At 51.6% G+C, this 15407-nt stretch overlaps 5 protein-coding genes across 5 annotated transcripts; 2 read left to right on the top strand and 3 right to left on the bottom strand.

Annotated features, from left to right (window-relative positions):
• Positions 1-46: 46 nt before the first annotated feature.
• On the bottom strand, positions 47-1055 carry H257_03706 (hypothetical protein). The gene has a single exon (XM_009827916.1). The coding sequence runs from the start codon at positions 1027-1029 to the stop codon at positions 91-93; it is 939 nt and encodes a 312-aa protein (XP_009826218.1). The 5' UTR covers positions 1030-1055; the 3' UTR covers positions 47-90.
• A 1499-nt stretch (positions 1056-2554) lies between these two features.
• H257_03705 (hypothetical protein) lies at positions 2555-3540 on the bottom strand. The gene has a single exon (XM_009827915.1). It carries the CDS (start codon positions 3503-3505, stop codon positions 2573-2575), a length of 933 nt encoding a protein of 310 aa, XP_009826217.1. The 5' UTR covers positions 3506-3540; the 3' UTR covers positions 2555-2572.
• A 986-nt stretch (positions 3541-4526) lies between these two features.
• Positions 4527-5194, top strand: H257_03704 (hypothetical protein). The gene is made up of 4 exons (XM_009827914.1): positions 4527-4644; positions 4690-4751; positions 4795-4876; positions 4930-5194. The coding sequence occupies exons 1-4, from the start codon at positions 4554-4556 to the stop codon at positions 5166-5168; spliced, it is 474 nt and encodes a 157-aa protein (XP_009826216.1). The 5' UTR covers positions 4527-4553; the 3' UTR covers positions 5169-5194.
• Positions 5195-5599: 405 nt separating this feature from the next.
• H257_03703 (hypothetical protein) lies at positions 5600-15032 on the top strand (the record flags this gene model as incomplete). Its single annotated transcript, XM_009827913.1, has 32 exons — positions 5600-6177; positions 6234-6408; positions 6462-6519; positions 6579-6980; positions 7036-7085; positions 7138-7857; positions 7927-8004; positions 8058-8167; positions 8218-8311; positions 8361-8951; positions 9012-9230; positions 9279-9572; positions 9610-9728; positions 9799-9892; positions 9945-10277; positions 10342-10410; positions 10500-10667; positions 10717-11059; positions 11104-11424; positions 11478-11626; positions 11683-11828; positions 11883-11976; positions 12054-12199; positions 12254-12366; positions 12418-12735; positions 12807-12982; positions 13033-13074; positions 13173-13503; positions 13558-14003; positions 14079-14147; positions 14241-14308; positions 14408-15032. 32 exons carry the CDS (start codon positions 5600-5602, stop codon positions 14991-14993), a joined length of 7500 nt encoding a protein of 2499 aa, XP_009826215.1. The 3' UTR covers positions 14994-15032.
• H257_03702 (hypothetical protein) lies at positions 14358-15377 on the bottom strand. Its single transcript, XM_009827912.1, has 2 exons — positions 15212-15377; positions 14358-15140 (listed from the first exon to the last, which is right to left on the bottom strand). The coding sequence occupies exons 1-2, from the start codon at positions 15322-15324 to the stop codon at positions 14999-15001; spliced, it is 255 nt and encodes an 84-aa protein (XP_009826214.1). The 5' UTR covers positions 15325-15377; the 3' UTR covers positions 14358-14998.
• Positions 15378-15407: the final 30 nt, after the last annotated feature.

The following is a 15407-nucleotide window of genomic DNA, read 5'->3' as shown; positions in this document are numbered from 1 at the left end:
CGCAATTGGTTGTGTCGTCGATAACTAGTTACACTCGGCACGTTGCTATGGTTTTGACGTGCGATTAAACACAAAACAACACAAATGCTTTTAACTCAATATGGCACTTTGGCTTTCGGAACAGACGAAAAAGTCGATGGCTTTGGAGCGCAACCGCGGTTTGACGAGGAAGAATTGGTCAAATCCGGACACCGAATGGCCGAGGATGACGGCGATGACGGCTCCATGCATGTACGTGGCACATTTCAGAGCACTGGGCATCCATGGGACAAGTGTTACATTGATCACGCCAATGTCACAGAGGGGCTCGAGCACCAGGTACGGGATGTTGAAGAGGCAAAACAACGCGACGATCCAGACGAGGGCCGCGGGAAGTTTGTGGAATGCCACGTGGTGCCGCTTGCGAAAGAGCAGGACGGCCATAGCGCCAGCCAAGAAGACGGACGCCAACCGAACGGCCCATGTGGCCCACGACATGTTCTCCAACACGAACTCTGCCACACGTTCCACCTTGGGCTTACCAGTTTCGTCGTCGATGGTGTCGAATTCAAGGTCAAGGGCGTCGCACGCGACCAGCGACACGACCATGCATACGGCGAGCCCGTAGATTGCAAGGGAATACCGTAACATGGCGGCACGACTGCTGCACTCGGAGCGAGGCTGAAGCGCCCGTCGATGGATCTCGTACGCAATGAGGATGAACCACAGCGACGTCGTGTTGAAGAACACCTCGCACGGAATGGACAAGCGCAGGATCGAAAGGTTGTCAAGTGTGTCTTGTCGGTTATTCACGTACACGACAAAGTTGCGAATGAGATTCATGAGTGACCATAGACACTCGGACATGAACACCATAAACATCGTGCCGTGACCTGCATCTCGTTTGACATCGTTCCATTTGAATACTGTGAAACACGTGGCCAAAGTCATGCCGGCAGACATTGCCAAGACCCATGTGTACATGAGGAGCATCGCTTCAGGCTCTTCGCGCTTGTCGCCGCTGCCATGGAGGTACCGTCGGACGGTCATGGTCGCTGTACTGGCTTTGTTTTTCGTTTTCAGAAGTGTCACATCTCCTGGGCCAATCCAATTGGGCCAGCTCAAATCTAGCGATTTAATTGGCTAGGTCATTTTGAAATGACAAGTTTGTGAAAAAGTACGACATGTCACTTAATGTACTTCTACTGTATTAACAGTAAATATAGTATACTACGTAGTAGTAAAGTGACCAGTACACCCTATTTTACCCTATTTTTCTGGCCGTAAAGTTCTCTAACGTTTGTTCACTTGTCATTACTATAAAATCTCAAATAAGTTAACGCTAACGTTATACTTCGAGGTACTTTATTACAGTAATAGTACGTCATGTTGGATCATTCAGCATATCCACCATGCGAAGTACACACTGTCTTGGACGCATTGATGTAGCTGAGTGGCATGCCTCACCAAGGCGGGGTGTCTCTGACCGACAAGTCGACCAAGTTCTTTGTGTTATCCACAATCATGTCCTAAAAGCGAGGCTCCATTCCGTCGACGATGGAATGGAGCCTCGTTGGCCGTCAGCCACCACCGAGCGGTACATCAACACATTTTGCAAAGACTCTACGTCTCAGGTCGCTTCTCAACTCGTCGACTACCACAACCAGAGCATCAAGTCGCCGAGCATCATAGCGACTGGGTCAAGTACAGTACCTTCCACATCGCCGTGGCGCAAGCCGAGTTGATCGGAAATGTGCGTCGTTTCTCGAAGTTTTTGGACGTCATGCTGGAATCGACCCTCGTCGACTACAGCAACCAAGACAAGCAGAGCATCAAAAGCAGGGAAAAAATATTAAATACAGAAATTAATTGCAAGGCGATGGCAAATTGAAATGGTTGTGAGATGCAATCGCGAAAAACAAAGAAATAATTGTCGGACGAAATGGTTGCAATTAAATATTAATACTAGTTTTTAATTGTTTAGGGCCACTCTGGCCGCCACAAAAAAAATGTTTGCAACTTTTCAGAAATATTTTATGATTTTTTTTCAAACGACAGCTTTATATACTCCGGAGTAAATGGACACAATACATCGAATTTTTACTGATTTCTGACAGAATAATAATTCAACTGCAACTGTCCAAGTTTTACCGGTATGACTTTTGAGTAATAGTTCTCATTCCTTCATGGCATCCAGAGATCACCTCAAAAATTGTTGAAAGTATTTTCTCACGTCGCATTTGAAAAGGGAATTCTCTGTCAGAACGTTATTTGACATAAAGAAAATTACGGCATCAGACTCGGCGAGGTCAAAAGCAGTGGACAAATATCGAATGAATGTACGTTTCTTTAGGCCTTCTGATGGATGTTTGTCGTAATGGAGACATAGGAGCTGAAGCGCAAACGCCCCTCAATGAACCTGAACCCCTCGAACAATAGTACAATCCCAACAGGCAATCGCGCGGTCGAAGTTTTCCAACGAGCGTTATCCGGATTATTTACTGCCAAATGGGTCGCTTAATATGTGCCTCTGATTGGCTACAATATAATCGTACTACAAAGTGATTTAAGAAAAGGGCAATGTGGTGTATTATTAGTACCGAATGACACTTTGGCTCTCGGAAAAGACAAAAAACTCGAGGTGTTTGGCCCCGCCAAACTGCCTACTAACGTGAAAAAACACGTCGAAGCCCCCAACAGCTTGGCCCATGATCACTGAGATGATGGCTCCATGCAAAAACGTCGCACACTTGAGTGCACTTGTGAGCATCGGCGATTCGTTTGGTTCGATCACGCCTACGTCCCGAAGGGTATGCTGGACCAGGTACGGCATGTTGAGAACGAAAAACAACGACACGATCCACATGAGGGCAGTGGGGAGTCTGTGGAAGGACACCCGGGCTCGCTGCCAGTAGAGCCACAACGCCACGAGGCCAGCAAACACCACAGACACGGATCGTGTGCCCCACGTAAACCAGGTCATGTAGTTCAACACGTGGTCCACCAAGTGCTGCATCTCCACATCGCCGTTGTTGGTTGTGATTGGAATCTTGACATCCAAGAGCTCCAGCAGAGTCATGGTAATGTGCATCACGAGCGTCAGTCCAAATATCACGGTCGTGTACCATGTCATGGCCACGCGACTGCTCTGTACCGAGCGAGCGTTCAGGGCCCGCCGCTGGATTTCGTACGCGACAGCCATGAACCAAAGTGATGTCGTGTTGAAGAAGATCTCGGACGAGATAGTCATGTGGAGGATGGGGCCGTATTCGAGGGTGCTCAATCGATTATTGATGTACACGCCCACCATGCGCGCCAAGCTGAGCAACGACCACAGACCTTCCGACGCAAACACCATGAACATGGTGCCGTGGCCTGCATCGCGCATCACGTTCGTCCATTTGAATACCGTAAAACACGTGGCCAAGGACATGCCAGCGGACATGGTCAATGCCAACGTATACGGCAAGAGCATCGCCACGGGCTCGGTCTCTTCAGTCGTGCCATGGAGTTGCCGAATGATCATCGTGGACTGCCGCCGGATCGAATGTGGCACTTTTGTTGGTCAGAACAGTTCAAACACATGTTCAGGCTCATTTGGCCAACCAAACTCAAATTTTCTGGTTTCGTGGTTTTGATTGGTGTATTATTGACGAATCAATGCAGTGATTACATCGGCAACGACGAAAGATATGTACCATAACGTTATTGTATTGTCACCCTGAAGTTAAGGATCCTCCACACTTCGCCAATGAGGTCTCCGCACTGCCTTGTGCATCCAAGGATTGAGAACCGCTCTGTACTAGTAGGTAACTCTTGCCAAGCCATGCTGCATGTTTACTACCAAAGGATGTCACGTGTCACTGATGTCTAACCATACAGTACGCCGGAGTGTCCCGCCCAAGACGAACAATTCCCTGAGAGCGACAGTTCCACTGTTACTTAATAGTACGCAAGAATTTCCCATCAAAAGAACCAGTAGCCCTGTAAGCTCGCAACCCCCGGACCCCTACTGTTGCTATTCAGGGTTACTGAAGTACATTTCACTGGTGATGCACTTTACCCCTAGCTAGAATGTTTGGTTTGGTATACACTGCATTTGACTGGGACATAATAACAAGTGACACGATAACGTAAGCAACAGAGGAATTGTTGCGCCAAGAACGATTCAGTAAAGACTGTGTAGAGTACTGTAGAATCTCGCGCACAATACACAACGCTTAAAATAGTGTATTCTTTTTACCAAAAACTCAAAACAATTTCCAAAAAATATCCAATCATCCGTTATGGTATTCACATCCGGAGCACTTCTTCATCCCAAAGCTGCAATGGGTGCTACTATTATTGATACGTAGTATTAATACTCAGTACTATTAATATATTACTACGTAGTACTAGTACTTTGGAGTACTTACAGTTAGTATACGGCATTAACGTAAGCGCCTTCAATAGGTGTCACATGATTCAACGATTGGGGCGAGCTGCACTTATTGAAGAACGATCTGTCCGGATAAAGATCTGATTTTGTCCGGATTGTTTTGCCATCTGCACTTTTCTCTTTCGTGTGGTCAGTCATGCTGTCGTCTCGACTCGCGTTGTCCGTGCGCCGCGTGTCGTCGGTGGCACCCTTCCACATTGCTATTCCTGTGCATAACCTCAAAGCTGGTACTCCGTAAGCCGTGACCTGAAGTCTTATGGAGTTGGATGTAGCACAAGCGTTCTACGGAGGATTGCTTGGGTTCACGGAAGGCCGATCGTCTACGCAATGGCAGGTAACACCTCTACAAATGATAGCGCGAATTGAGTTCCCGCTAGGACTACAACATGCTTGGGCATCAATTGGTTGTCCACGAAGTGGGTCCTACGTACAAAGGCATTGATTACCACAACCCTGTTGGTAAGGGCATCCAAATTGCTTGGGTTGTACGGATGATGTAACGATTCCTAAAGACATGGACGATGTGCCTGTCCCTCACATGGGTGTGTGCTTGAGTGTCGACCAATTCCATGCCTTGGCGAAGAAAGTGCAGTCCAAGGGCATTCCGTTCATCGTGGAGCCACACCTTCGCTTTGTCGGCCGAAAAGGCGAGCAATGGACTATGTTCTTCAAGGACCCGAGCGGGAATAACCTCGAGTTCAAGGCCATGACAAACCACGAAAACCTCTTTGCCAAATACGTCGAGGAATAAGGTTTAACACGAGGAATTTCCGTCGATTTTCACCTCAACATGCAAACTCATATGGTGCACATCATCTAAAAACTTCCAACTGGCCAAATCGAAGAGTGGAGGTTTTAGTATTTAACGTACAATTAATGCAGTTAAAATACGGATAAGAGTCACATACAAAAATCAAGATACAACTCAGCGGCCACCCCTATGGCTAAATATCCATAGGTTAAATATCAAAATGATATGAAAAAAATAATAGCATGATGAAATAGAAGTCAGAAAATTTTGTGAAAAGTTGGTAGTTTATACTAGTAGATGGCGTATTAATGTTAAATAGTAGTTCTAACCAATCATATTTTGTTTACTCACGAATTGAACGCTTTGGATTGGTGGATAATCTCCAATCAAAAGCGCCAAGTTCTTTGATAGAAGATCCATCCATCATCAAAATGGAGTCTCTGCTGGCAGTCGTCGAGGAATTGTACCTTCTGAACAAGCGGTTCACATTGGAGCGGATCCAACGGGTATGGGAGACATACAGGCGCTGGTTGAATCCGCATATGATGGACGGAGGGTACTCGCTCACGCTTGACGAGTTCCTGTACATCGTGGAAGGGACATCCGCCGACGAGGACGTCGAAGCGCGGCAGTTGTTTGATCGCATGAAAGTGCACACCTCCACGAATCAACGGGATCAAATGGACTTGCTCGAGTTCTTGCTCACGTTCACCGTGCTTAGTCGCGGATCATGGGAGAAGAAGTGTCAATTCATGTTTCAACTCTTGGACTTTGACATCGAAGACGAGATCGCCGAAGACGAGTTGGCCATGATGATCACGATCGTGTGCGATGGCCTGCGCAAATTCCGTGTGTTGGACTGTATCCCTTCGTTTCACGAAATCGGTGCGATGGCGGCGCGGGGGTTCCTCCAGAACGACATTGCATACGGCTCGAAAATGAACTTTACCCAGTTTCTCACCTGGTGCATCTTTCACGCCGACCCGCAATCTCTCATGGACTTTATCACGTATGTGCCTTGCCATCGATATGTATCCACGTTGATTGAGGTCCATGTGAACTTAGCTGCGGGTACCGCGCCCGAGCCTTGATTCACAACATGAGCGCCGTTGTCCATGCCAAGCAAGTGTACTTGACGTCCGACCCGTACTACCTTCTCCAGCTAGCGTTGCACCCAGCTCCCGACAGACCGGTATTACGTGGCACGGTTCGCGTTGTGTGTGGACCAGTCGTGGGACAAGTACGTATTCTTTGTTGCTGGGGAGAATCACAGGACGACCATGACACACACAGGTGACCTCTCGGGAATGCCGAGTGATGTACGAATTCAATGCAGCGCCGCTGACTTCTGGTACACACTGTGTTGGTTGGTAACCTCCTTTGCTTGACGATTTACATGTCGTACACTAGTGTCATGTTGCGCCTTCCGACCTACAGATCCAGCGACGCACATGTCGTCCGACGTGGGCAGTTCCCATTTCATCTTGGACGAACGCGTCGAGTTAGCGTTGCGACCGTACGAGCCATTGGTGGCCCACTTCAAGGCCCTCACCCCTGCCACAACCTATATTCTTTGTCTTATGGGGAACGACATGGCCCCATCTGACGCGAACGCGGCAGTGGCGCAAGTAACCACGCTTCCAACCACGACAGCAGCGATGTCCATCCAATTCTTCAACCACTGGAGTCCAAAGACAAGCCATTCAACGACAACACTAGGGCACAACGAGCGGCTTTCGTACGACGCAGCGTTCGACAAACTCCATCACGCACCACCCACAAGTCAAACCATCAGTGTCCACTGGAACGTCGGTCGGTTTATTCATTCAACATATATATCTTCCCAGGAATCCACCACGCCTTGTAGGGTGCATGGCGCCGCGTATGGTCTTGGAAACGTTGCGATCGCTTGGCGTAGTTAGTAGTAGCTGTGTAATACCTGGGACTAACTGGCACACATTGCATTTAGGCCCAACCGACACGTCGCTTGGACGAAGACATAGCGTGCAGCCGCGTGGCCAGTCATTTCCGGGCGTCGTTGGCTGCGTATCATTACGTGTACCGCGTGTCGTCGAATCTGTTTGTCACGTCGTGGAGCCACGTCATGTATGGGCACTTTACACCAGAAGACAAGACCGCGTTGAGTCAGATCCCGCGCCATCAAGTGGAATGGCTAGAGGCCAAAGTTCAACACATGTGCATTTCGTACCTGCACAGTTTGTGGCCTGCCGACACGGACTCGATCTCGTTCGGCGGCGATGTCCGCCTCTTGCTGCAGCGCTCTCCACACGACGACATTGCACGACGTCTCTTGGCTGGCCCAACCACAGGAACGGTTGTGGTTGTCACATCGATTCCGTTGTTGCCCTTGGCTCCGTCCAATTCGTCGGTCGATCTCGTCGACTCGTTCATGACGTGGAAGTTGCGCGCCAACACGTCGAGGCTGGTGGTCGTGGCGTGCGCGCCTCCATTTTCGCCAGGATACATGGCCAAAGTGTCGTTGCAGAACACTTCGTCGTCGTTTGTCCATCTCGTGTGCGGATCTTTGCGGCCAACCCTCCCATTTGCCAGCGACTCGACTGCATCGTTGGCCTCGTACGTGCTCGATAAGTTTGTTGTCGAGACCACCAGTGTGCGCGTGGACACTCACATTGCAACTGTTGTTTGCATTCAAACGTCACGTCGTTCGGTACTGCTTGATTCTCCCCGATATCCTGCGACAAGGTGAGACGTAGTTCCCATCCGATACACTGGCTAGGAGAATGAAAGCACAGTGGCTGACGATGTCACAGTCGAGTTGGTCAATACGCAACTCCCCGAACCATTGCAGCTGCTCGTAAGCCTTGTAAATAATCGTATCTGAATGGTCTGTCAGGAGTTCATTCGTAGGTGGGCCCCGTAGTCGGCCTCGTCACGTCGTCGGAAGCGTCCATTTTGCTCGAAGTGAACCGTGAAGTTGTCCTCGTATGCCACGTCATCGATCGCCTGACCCAGGCCACGTACGTACATGCGTTGCTTGGTTCGGTGTGATTTGAACCACAAGATGTAGGATCACATGTCATCAACGGACGGTGGCGTATCGTCCCGTGGTAGTGCAGCTCACCAACTTGCTTCCCCAAAGATGCTACGACTTTAAAATTCAAGTAAGAGAACTGCTGCAGCTACATACTGTATCATGTGGGTGTCGCGTAGGGGCTACCACCCTCGTTGCAATCCACAGCCACGTTTCACACGAGGCAAGTCAACGCCCCAGCGCTCCACGTCACGTGCGTCTCGCACGACCAACTGTTTCCCCGGCAAGACCAAGCAGTGCCGTTTTCAATGCCAGTGTCGGCCTGGCAAGATTTGGCCACGAACGAATTGACGTTTCCTAGCTCCGACGCGACGCTTTATGTTGGCCAGCATTTGTCCACGATGGATGCAGCGCACGAAGCCATGCGGGTGTGGGAAGCCGATCCAAGCAACACCGACGGCATCTCGACGTGCTTTCGACATGCCATTCGCAGGCATTGGCAGGAAAACCAGTTGATTTTGAGACGGGGGAGCCACTGGTTTGTCGGGTCTGGATGGGACTGGAGCCAGTACACGGTGCTGCATCTGAGTCAGCGCGTGGTCGAGTGTGCCGAACGCGTGGCGTGGGAGTACCAGCAGCATGCCCAAACCAGTGCCCAAGCATTGCATCGATACAGCTACCATACCCTGACAGGCCATGCAGCCATTGGGGTGCTCCACTTGGACGTGCTCGAGCATCGACTGGCCACGACACACACGTATCTGCAACATGTACATATATATTTATATATATACATGTATCGTGAATATGTTCTTATGACGTTATCGCAGACGCCAGAACTGTTAAGTCCCGAGCAGTGGGCCCTGGTGGACCAGGTGCTGGCACCGACGTCGTCGACGGCGCACTGCCTTGCGATCACGTGCGATGTGCCGATTGTATGGCACGTTGCGCGTTCCAACGTCGAGCCAACGTTGCTATGGCGGGATTGGATCATGTACCCCACCGAACTGCGCAAGTTGCTTGAATTGGTCGCCGCGTGGAAAGCCCATGTAAGCAACTACATGTTTTCGAGAACAACCGTCGTGATGAGTAGGTAGGATGAGGCGCGCAACGTGTTGTTTGTGTGCGGTGGGCCGTTGGGAGTCAAGTCGACGATACAAATTAACGAAACCGGCGTGACCGTCCAACAACTCGTGGTGGGCCCCGTGGCGAACCCAGTTGAATCCACAATTATCCCCAAGTCCGGCGACTTTCTCGATCGCTTTACGGTCGACCATTCCTGCAGCAGTCGCACCAGCGACACACAGTACGCCACGGTCACGGCGGTGCCGCATCCAAGTCTCGCACAGTTTTGTGTGCATCAAGTGGTTACCCATCAGCCCAGCGCCAAGGTACGTTTCCTCTTCAATGCACACTCATAGGATGCAGGTGCTAGTGGGGCCAGTGTTGGGCAAAATCACCGCGACTTCGGTCCGCGTTTTGCTCGAAGTGAACAGTGCCGTGGACGCTTGCACGTGTGTGTGCACGAACGTTCAAACTCAAGAGCGGTATACATTCACAAATATATGTTGACCAAGCGATCCACTACCCTAGTTGTTGACGTGGGCTGTGTTGTAGCCATATCCACACTCGGAGCATGCAAGCAAGTCTTCCTGCAGCTTTTGTCGTGTCTGACCTCCAGCCCCTCTCGCACTATGCCATCTCGTTCGAGGTAGCAATCCCCCTATGGATATATATCATCATTCCGTGACATGGGAACGAAGGGCATCGCGTGGACGGTGGACACCCATGTGACAACGTTTCAAACCCCCCACAACCACCCGTTTGCGTTTGACTGCGTGCTGGTTCACGACTCCGATTGGAGGAATCTCACAGACAACGACGGGTCGTTGTGGCGGGAGATTCTCACGAGTGCTCCGTATCACGCCACAGATGCCGCTGCCACCGCGACCAACAACGGAGATGGCCTCAACCGTCGGGACAACCTATGGCAGACCATCCACGACACCACCACGGCCCTTCCACTCCGACGACCGCTGCTTCTCGTGCACATTGGTGGCCAAGTGCACATGAAACACGCGTTCACAGACAAAGAGGTCATTCGTCAATCCTTACAACCCAACTACTCCTAAACAAAGTGTTTGATTGGTGGAATGTTAGCTCGTGGCGCTGGTGCGACGGATGCTTGACATGCCCAAAGACGAATGGAATAGGTTGATGCGACCAGAGGTACTCTTATATCCTGCATACTTCTCGTGTCGATTTTCACTTCAGTAGTAGAATCACTGCACAAATGACAATGCTATATATGTATGTAGATCCAACACCGCATGCAACAAGTATATCGAGTGCAATGGAACATCCCTCCATTCCGAGACGCGCTGCGCGTGTGCGGCAACGTCATGCTCGTGGACGAACCCGATCTGTACTTTTCCGCGTCCTTAGTCGAGTCCACGTTTGACGACCGCTTAGCTGACGTGGCCGAGGTACATACACAACCCCTCGAACAAACACCACGTGAACGCGTGGTGGTAGATTGTCCAATTCATTCGAGAAATCGCGCAATTCGTATGGCTGTACTACCAGAACCAGCTGTGGCTGGACGTAGTTCCAGACGATGTGCTCGCGACACGCACCGCCAGCTTTGTCCAGTACGGTCACTGCACCCTAGCTATTCTCAACAAGAACCTCAACCCCCCAGTGGTCGACGACCCCCCCCCATCTTCTTCCACCACTACATCGAAAAAGCCAATGGCCAAGAGAAATTCCACCAAGTCCGCCGGTATCGACCTGACCAAAGTCGCCCAAGCCAACAATTTGCTCCCACCGGCAGCCTGGCTGGTCTTGGATGACGCTATCATTGGTGCCAAGCACAACTGTACGACATTCGTAGGACCATCGTTTATTGATGGGTTTAAATAGGCAAATTGATGTGCGTTGTGGTATGCTGCGACCTCCTCGAAGCGTCGATGGCGTCCATTTTCCTCATCGGCGTCACACGGTTGCTGGAAAAGGTGTTTGACTGGAAAAACCAGCGCCTGAACGACCGCAACGTGGCCATCCTCATGCAGAGCACGACCACGACCGACACGTACATCGTCACAGACCAGCGGAGCCACGCGACGCTCCGCCTGATCCCCGTGGGGTCGATCACGTCGTCGCGACGCCTGAACGCGCCTTCGTATCCGATAGACGGGGGTCACTTTTCAAAGCGATTTACGTTTGCCCGGGACGTGATGGCCGGTACAAACCACGTCACATATTTTTTTAAATCTTGGAATCCTGATTGGCGACAGGACGCGACGGGAAGCCATCGTCGCAGGCGGAGAATGCCGTGGACGGGACCAAAGGCTACGGACACGTGCATGTAACGTCCGACTTGGACGTGATGCAATGGTACCACGTCGCCCACTGGTTGCCTTTCACGAAACCGTGCTATGCAATTGTACAATTTGAAATAGTAGAGGTTGGATGATACATTGTATAATGGCGGCACCATAGACGGGTCCGATTGTTGGGCGGATGCAAGTCGTCGAGCCCGACAACGACCAGACGTTTGACGCAACGGTGCACGTGTGTATTGTGCTCGAAGTGAACGCCGCCGCAACCATCACTTGTGTGGTCGTGGATGTCTTGGCCAACATCGAGTACGACGACGACGACAATCTCGACCATGTCATGACCCATAACGTACGAACTAGATTGCGCTTTGCCCAAGCGTTTCAGCCCAATACCCCCACGACCATTCGGTGCACAAACTTGGAGCCGTCCACTCGATACGCATACACGTTTGAGGTACTACTACATTCACGGGGTGTGGTTGATCCTTCCATTGTTGTCGGATGATTGTGACTTGGCCTCGTTATCAATAGGGTCTTGCCAACCGGGACGATCGCCAAGGCGTGTTCCATACCCCAGACGCACAACTCAACGCAATCAACATCGTCGCAGTGAGCACAAACTTTCCCCAAGACCGTGCCACGTCGTCGCCCAACTTATGGGAAGCGCTGCACACTCGGTACTAAATGTGTTGAATACAGTAAACGGGGGCATATACATACGATTTGGGCAGGTTGCAAGTTCCGTGGCATGGGATTGACGTGGTCGCGCACGTTGGAGGACAAGCGCCGATGCAATCTGCGGCCAACGAATGCCTTGGATGGCTACAATCTCAGCCAAAAAAGCGTTCGTATTGTTGGATGTGTTTTGGCTTTGATTATATTGTCATGTGTCTAGTTGACGATGTGACGATGTGGAAAGAACGCGTCCGCACGCGATTCCAGCAAGAGTATCGAGTCGTGTGGAACACTCCGTTCTTGCGCACAGTGTTGAGCCACACGAGCCAGCTCATGGTGCTCACGGCCGCCGACGTCGCCAGCTTCTTTGGGCGGTCCAAGGCGTCGTTGGTCAAGGAAGGCCGATCGGAGGAGGACGTGGCGCTCATGCAGTTGGTCGTGGCATGTGCCAAGGATGTCGCTGCGCTCTACTACGGCGCTCTTGGGTGGCGAAACGATGGGGACGCACCTCTGGACGGAGAACGCGCCAAGAATGGGGGTAAGTACGTCTATCCATAGAAGCACATGATGGACACTACGTTGATTCAGTGCTATGGCTATTTGACGTAGATGGAGAGGACGACGAAATCGACGCCAACAACGACGTTTCAACACGGACTCGAAATGCAAAGGACGAGTTTTACAGCATTCGAATGGGCCTCGTGGCCATGTTTGTGTTTGACATGCGCGCGACGGAAGACGGCGACTTGGTCACGTGTAACAAACGATTGGCGACGCCGCCAACGGTGCGAACCGCGTTCTTCCCTTGGAGTGGTGATGACATGGTTCACTGTAGGAGCGTCCGCTGATCAGCGAAGACCAGTGGCTTGCCTTCGAGGTAAGGTCATTCGCCACTACCTAATGAAGTTTGATTGACAATGTGATGGAGTGAGTGTGGGGGTTTACGTACATATATATATATATTGGATTGTGTAGAGTGTGTGTCGAAAGAAGAGCGTGCGGGTGCTGGTGCTGTTGATGGAGTTCCCGCTGCTCTTGTCTGGCAACGTGTCGGCGTTTGCAGCCGCTTTCAACGGCGGGGGGACACCTAACCAGGAGAACGACGACCTGTACAACACGACGCACCTGGCGGCGCACTGGCTCGCGTGTCCGGCGCAGTTGCACGCGCTGATCAGCCTCCTCTTTCGCTGGAAGCAAAAGATCGACGGCCGCGACGTGGTCGTGGTGAGTGGGAATCTCCGCTTTGGGCTCGACACGTTTATACAAGACACGTCGACGTCGTTTGGGTTTCACAATTATGTCACGGGTACTTTGTTGAACAATTCACGTCCGTGTCGTGATGGTGGTGCAACTGATGTAGGTCCAATCGCGGCGGCGGGGCGGCCGTTCGGGTACGAAGATGCCGGAACGACCATGGACAAGCGCATTGCGTTCACCCATCGCTTCGCCCCGGCCGTGGCCAACTATGTGCTGGTGGAGATTTCCATCTTAGAGGAAACACTGCCCGACCACACAACAGCTCACAGCGCGCTCGTGAACGGAGACGTCGTCCATGCCGACAATGTCCGCGTCTTGCACGACCTGAAGCGCCTCAATCGGTGGCCGCAGTGGTGGCGGCGCTACTGCCCCATGGCCGCAACCGCCTTCTGGACCGACCTCGTCGTCAAGTCGGAACCCCCCCACGTACAACAGTACATTCGAGCCGATACGGCGCTCACGAACCTGCTCAAACCGTTGTATGCCAAGTACAACTTTATCGACTCGACGAGGATGGACGCGCTGCAAAGCACCCCGTCCTCCCCCACAGTACGTACTCGAAGCAAATCGTACAAACGACTCTATGAATAATATTGTTTCACCACAATCGCAATGATGCTGTAGGCGGCATGGACGCGATTCCAAAATGTATTGCGAGAAGTGTGGCAGGCCATGCCTATGGCTATTCGACAGGTGCAAACTACAGCGGTTCATGGAGTGTGTTTGCTTGCGCCTCCAATTTGGTTGTGGATGCGGACTCCATCGTCATTGATGCCTTCAATGTAGATGTGTGCAGACGTTCGAGATGAGTTTGTGGTGGAAATTGCACGGGCTCAGGTTCAACTGGACATGTCGTACGTCAGACATATCACTTTGGCCTTGTGTTCACTTTGCATCTTATACATCCGAACTACAAATTCTGGCCTGAACCAACCCATGGATGGCATGTGTAGGGGCCCCATCGACATGACGGCGTTCCAGTCCATCTGCAAGGACATTCTCACCTGTGCCGCGCGGACGCATGTGGCCATGACGCTGCACAAGGACGACGACGACCAAGCCACGGCGTCCAAGCGGGAAGAAACTGCTAGGGCCAAGGAACTGGAGCGACGGGCAAACGTTGGCGCGGAACTGCGCCGGAAGCAAGAGGAAGCGCATCTAGCAGAGCTCCAGCAGCGGTCGATCCTAGAGTATGCGCAAGAGAAGAATCGACTCGAGAAGGCGCGACAGGACGCGGCGGTGGCGGAGCGCGAGGCGGCGAAAGCGGCCAAGAAGGCGGCTCGGGATGCCGAGAAGGAGCGCCAGCGAGACGAAGACGTGAGCATTCGAAAGGAAAAGAGCGCGCTGAAGCAGATGAAGCTGACGCTGGACGAACAGACCGCGGCTGGAGGTCCGAGCGACGAGAGTTTGGACAAGGAAATGGAATGGACACGGCGAAGTCGCATACTACAAGCGCGGATTCAACGACGCGAGGAACAAAGGTACCGCGAGGGAGTGCGGAGGGAGTCGAAGCAAGCCAAGAAGAACTCTGTGAGTTAAGGCGTTTATTGATTCGTATGAAGGGCTTCGCATTCGTCAATCCAGTCTGTATACACGTCGATGGGCTCGCTGAGATAATTGATGTTGCTCTGGTACGATTCACTGCAGATCCGACACGTCAAATGCCCCACGTTGCGGTCGCGGTCCCTACAGAGCACGGCATCAGGTGAGGATCCTGGATGTGTGCGTGCAGTCACGATGGGAGGGAAACAACATACATCTTGCATTGGACACTGTCGTCATGGGAACAGAACGGACACTTGAACACTCGCGCGACGACTTGCTTCTTGCGCGTGACAATCTTCTTCGTCGAAGTCTTGCGGCGACCCATCCTGACGTCGCCTCCTTGGTGGTGGTTGAGAGAAGTGCCTAAGAAATCCAAACAGGATTTAAAATATTTCAAATGTTCATCTG

The sequence above is a fragment of the Aphanomyces astaci genome, assembly GCF_000520075.1.
Source record: "Aphanomyces astaci strain APO3 unplaced genomic scaffold supercont1.6, whole genome shotgun sequence".
Lineage (NCBI taxonomy): Eukaryota > Oomycota > Saprolegniomycetes > Saprolegniales > Verrucalvaceae > Aphanomyces > Aphanomyces astaci.
This window is presented reverse-complemented; position numbering and strand designations above follow the sequence as displayed.

Excerpts from the sequence above, each read along its gene's own strand:
- H257_03706 (XM_009827916.1), bottom strand. The coding sequence starts at position 1,029 with ATGACCGTCCGACGGTACCTCCATGGCAGCGGCGACAAGCGCGAAGAG.
- H257_03705 (XM_009827915.1), bottom strand. The coding sequence starts at position 3,505 with ATGATCATTCGGCAACTCCATGGCACGACTGAAGAGACCGAGCCCGTG.
- H257_03704 (XM_009827914.1), top strand. The coding sequence starts at position 4,554 with ATGCTGTCGTCTCGACTCGCGTTGTCCGTGCGCCGCGTGTCGTCGGTG. Across the intron at positions 4,752-4,794 it reads GATCGTCTACGCAATGGCAG|GACTACAACATGCTTGGGCA; the intron begins GTAACACCTCTA and ends AGTTCCCGCTAG. Across the intron at positions 4,877-4,929 it reads TGATTACCACAACCCTGTTG|ACATGGACGATGTGCCTGTC; the intron begins GTAAGGGCATCC and ends CGATTCCTAAAG.
- H257_03702 (XM_009827912.1), bottom strand. The coding sequence starts at position 15,324 with ATGGGTCGCCGCAAGACTTCGACGAAGAAGATTGTCACGCGCAAGAAG. Across the intron at positions 15,141-15,211 it reads GACAGTGTCCAATGCAAGAT|GGACCGCGACCGCAACGTGG; the intron begins GTATGTTGTTTC and ends CGTGCTCTGTAG.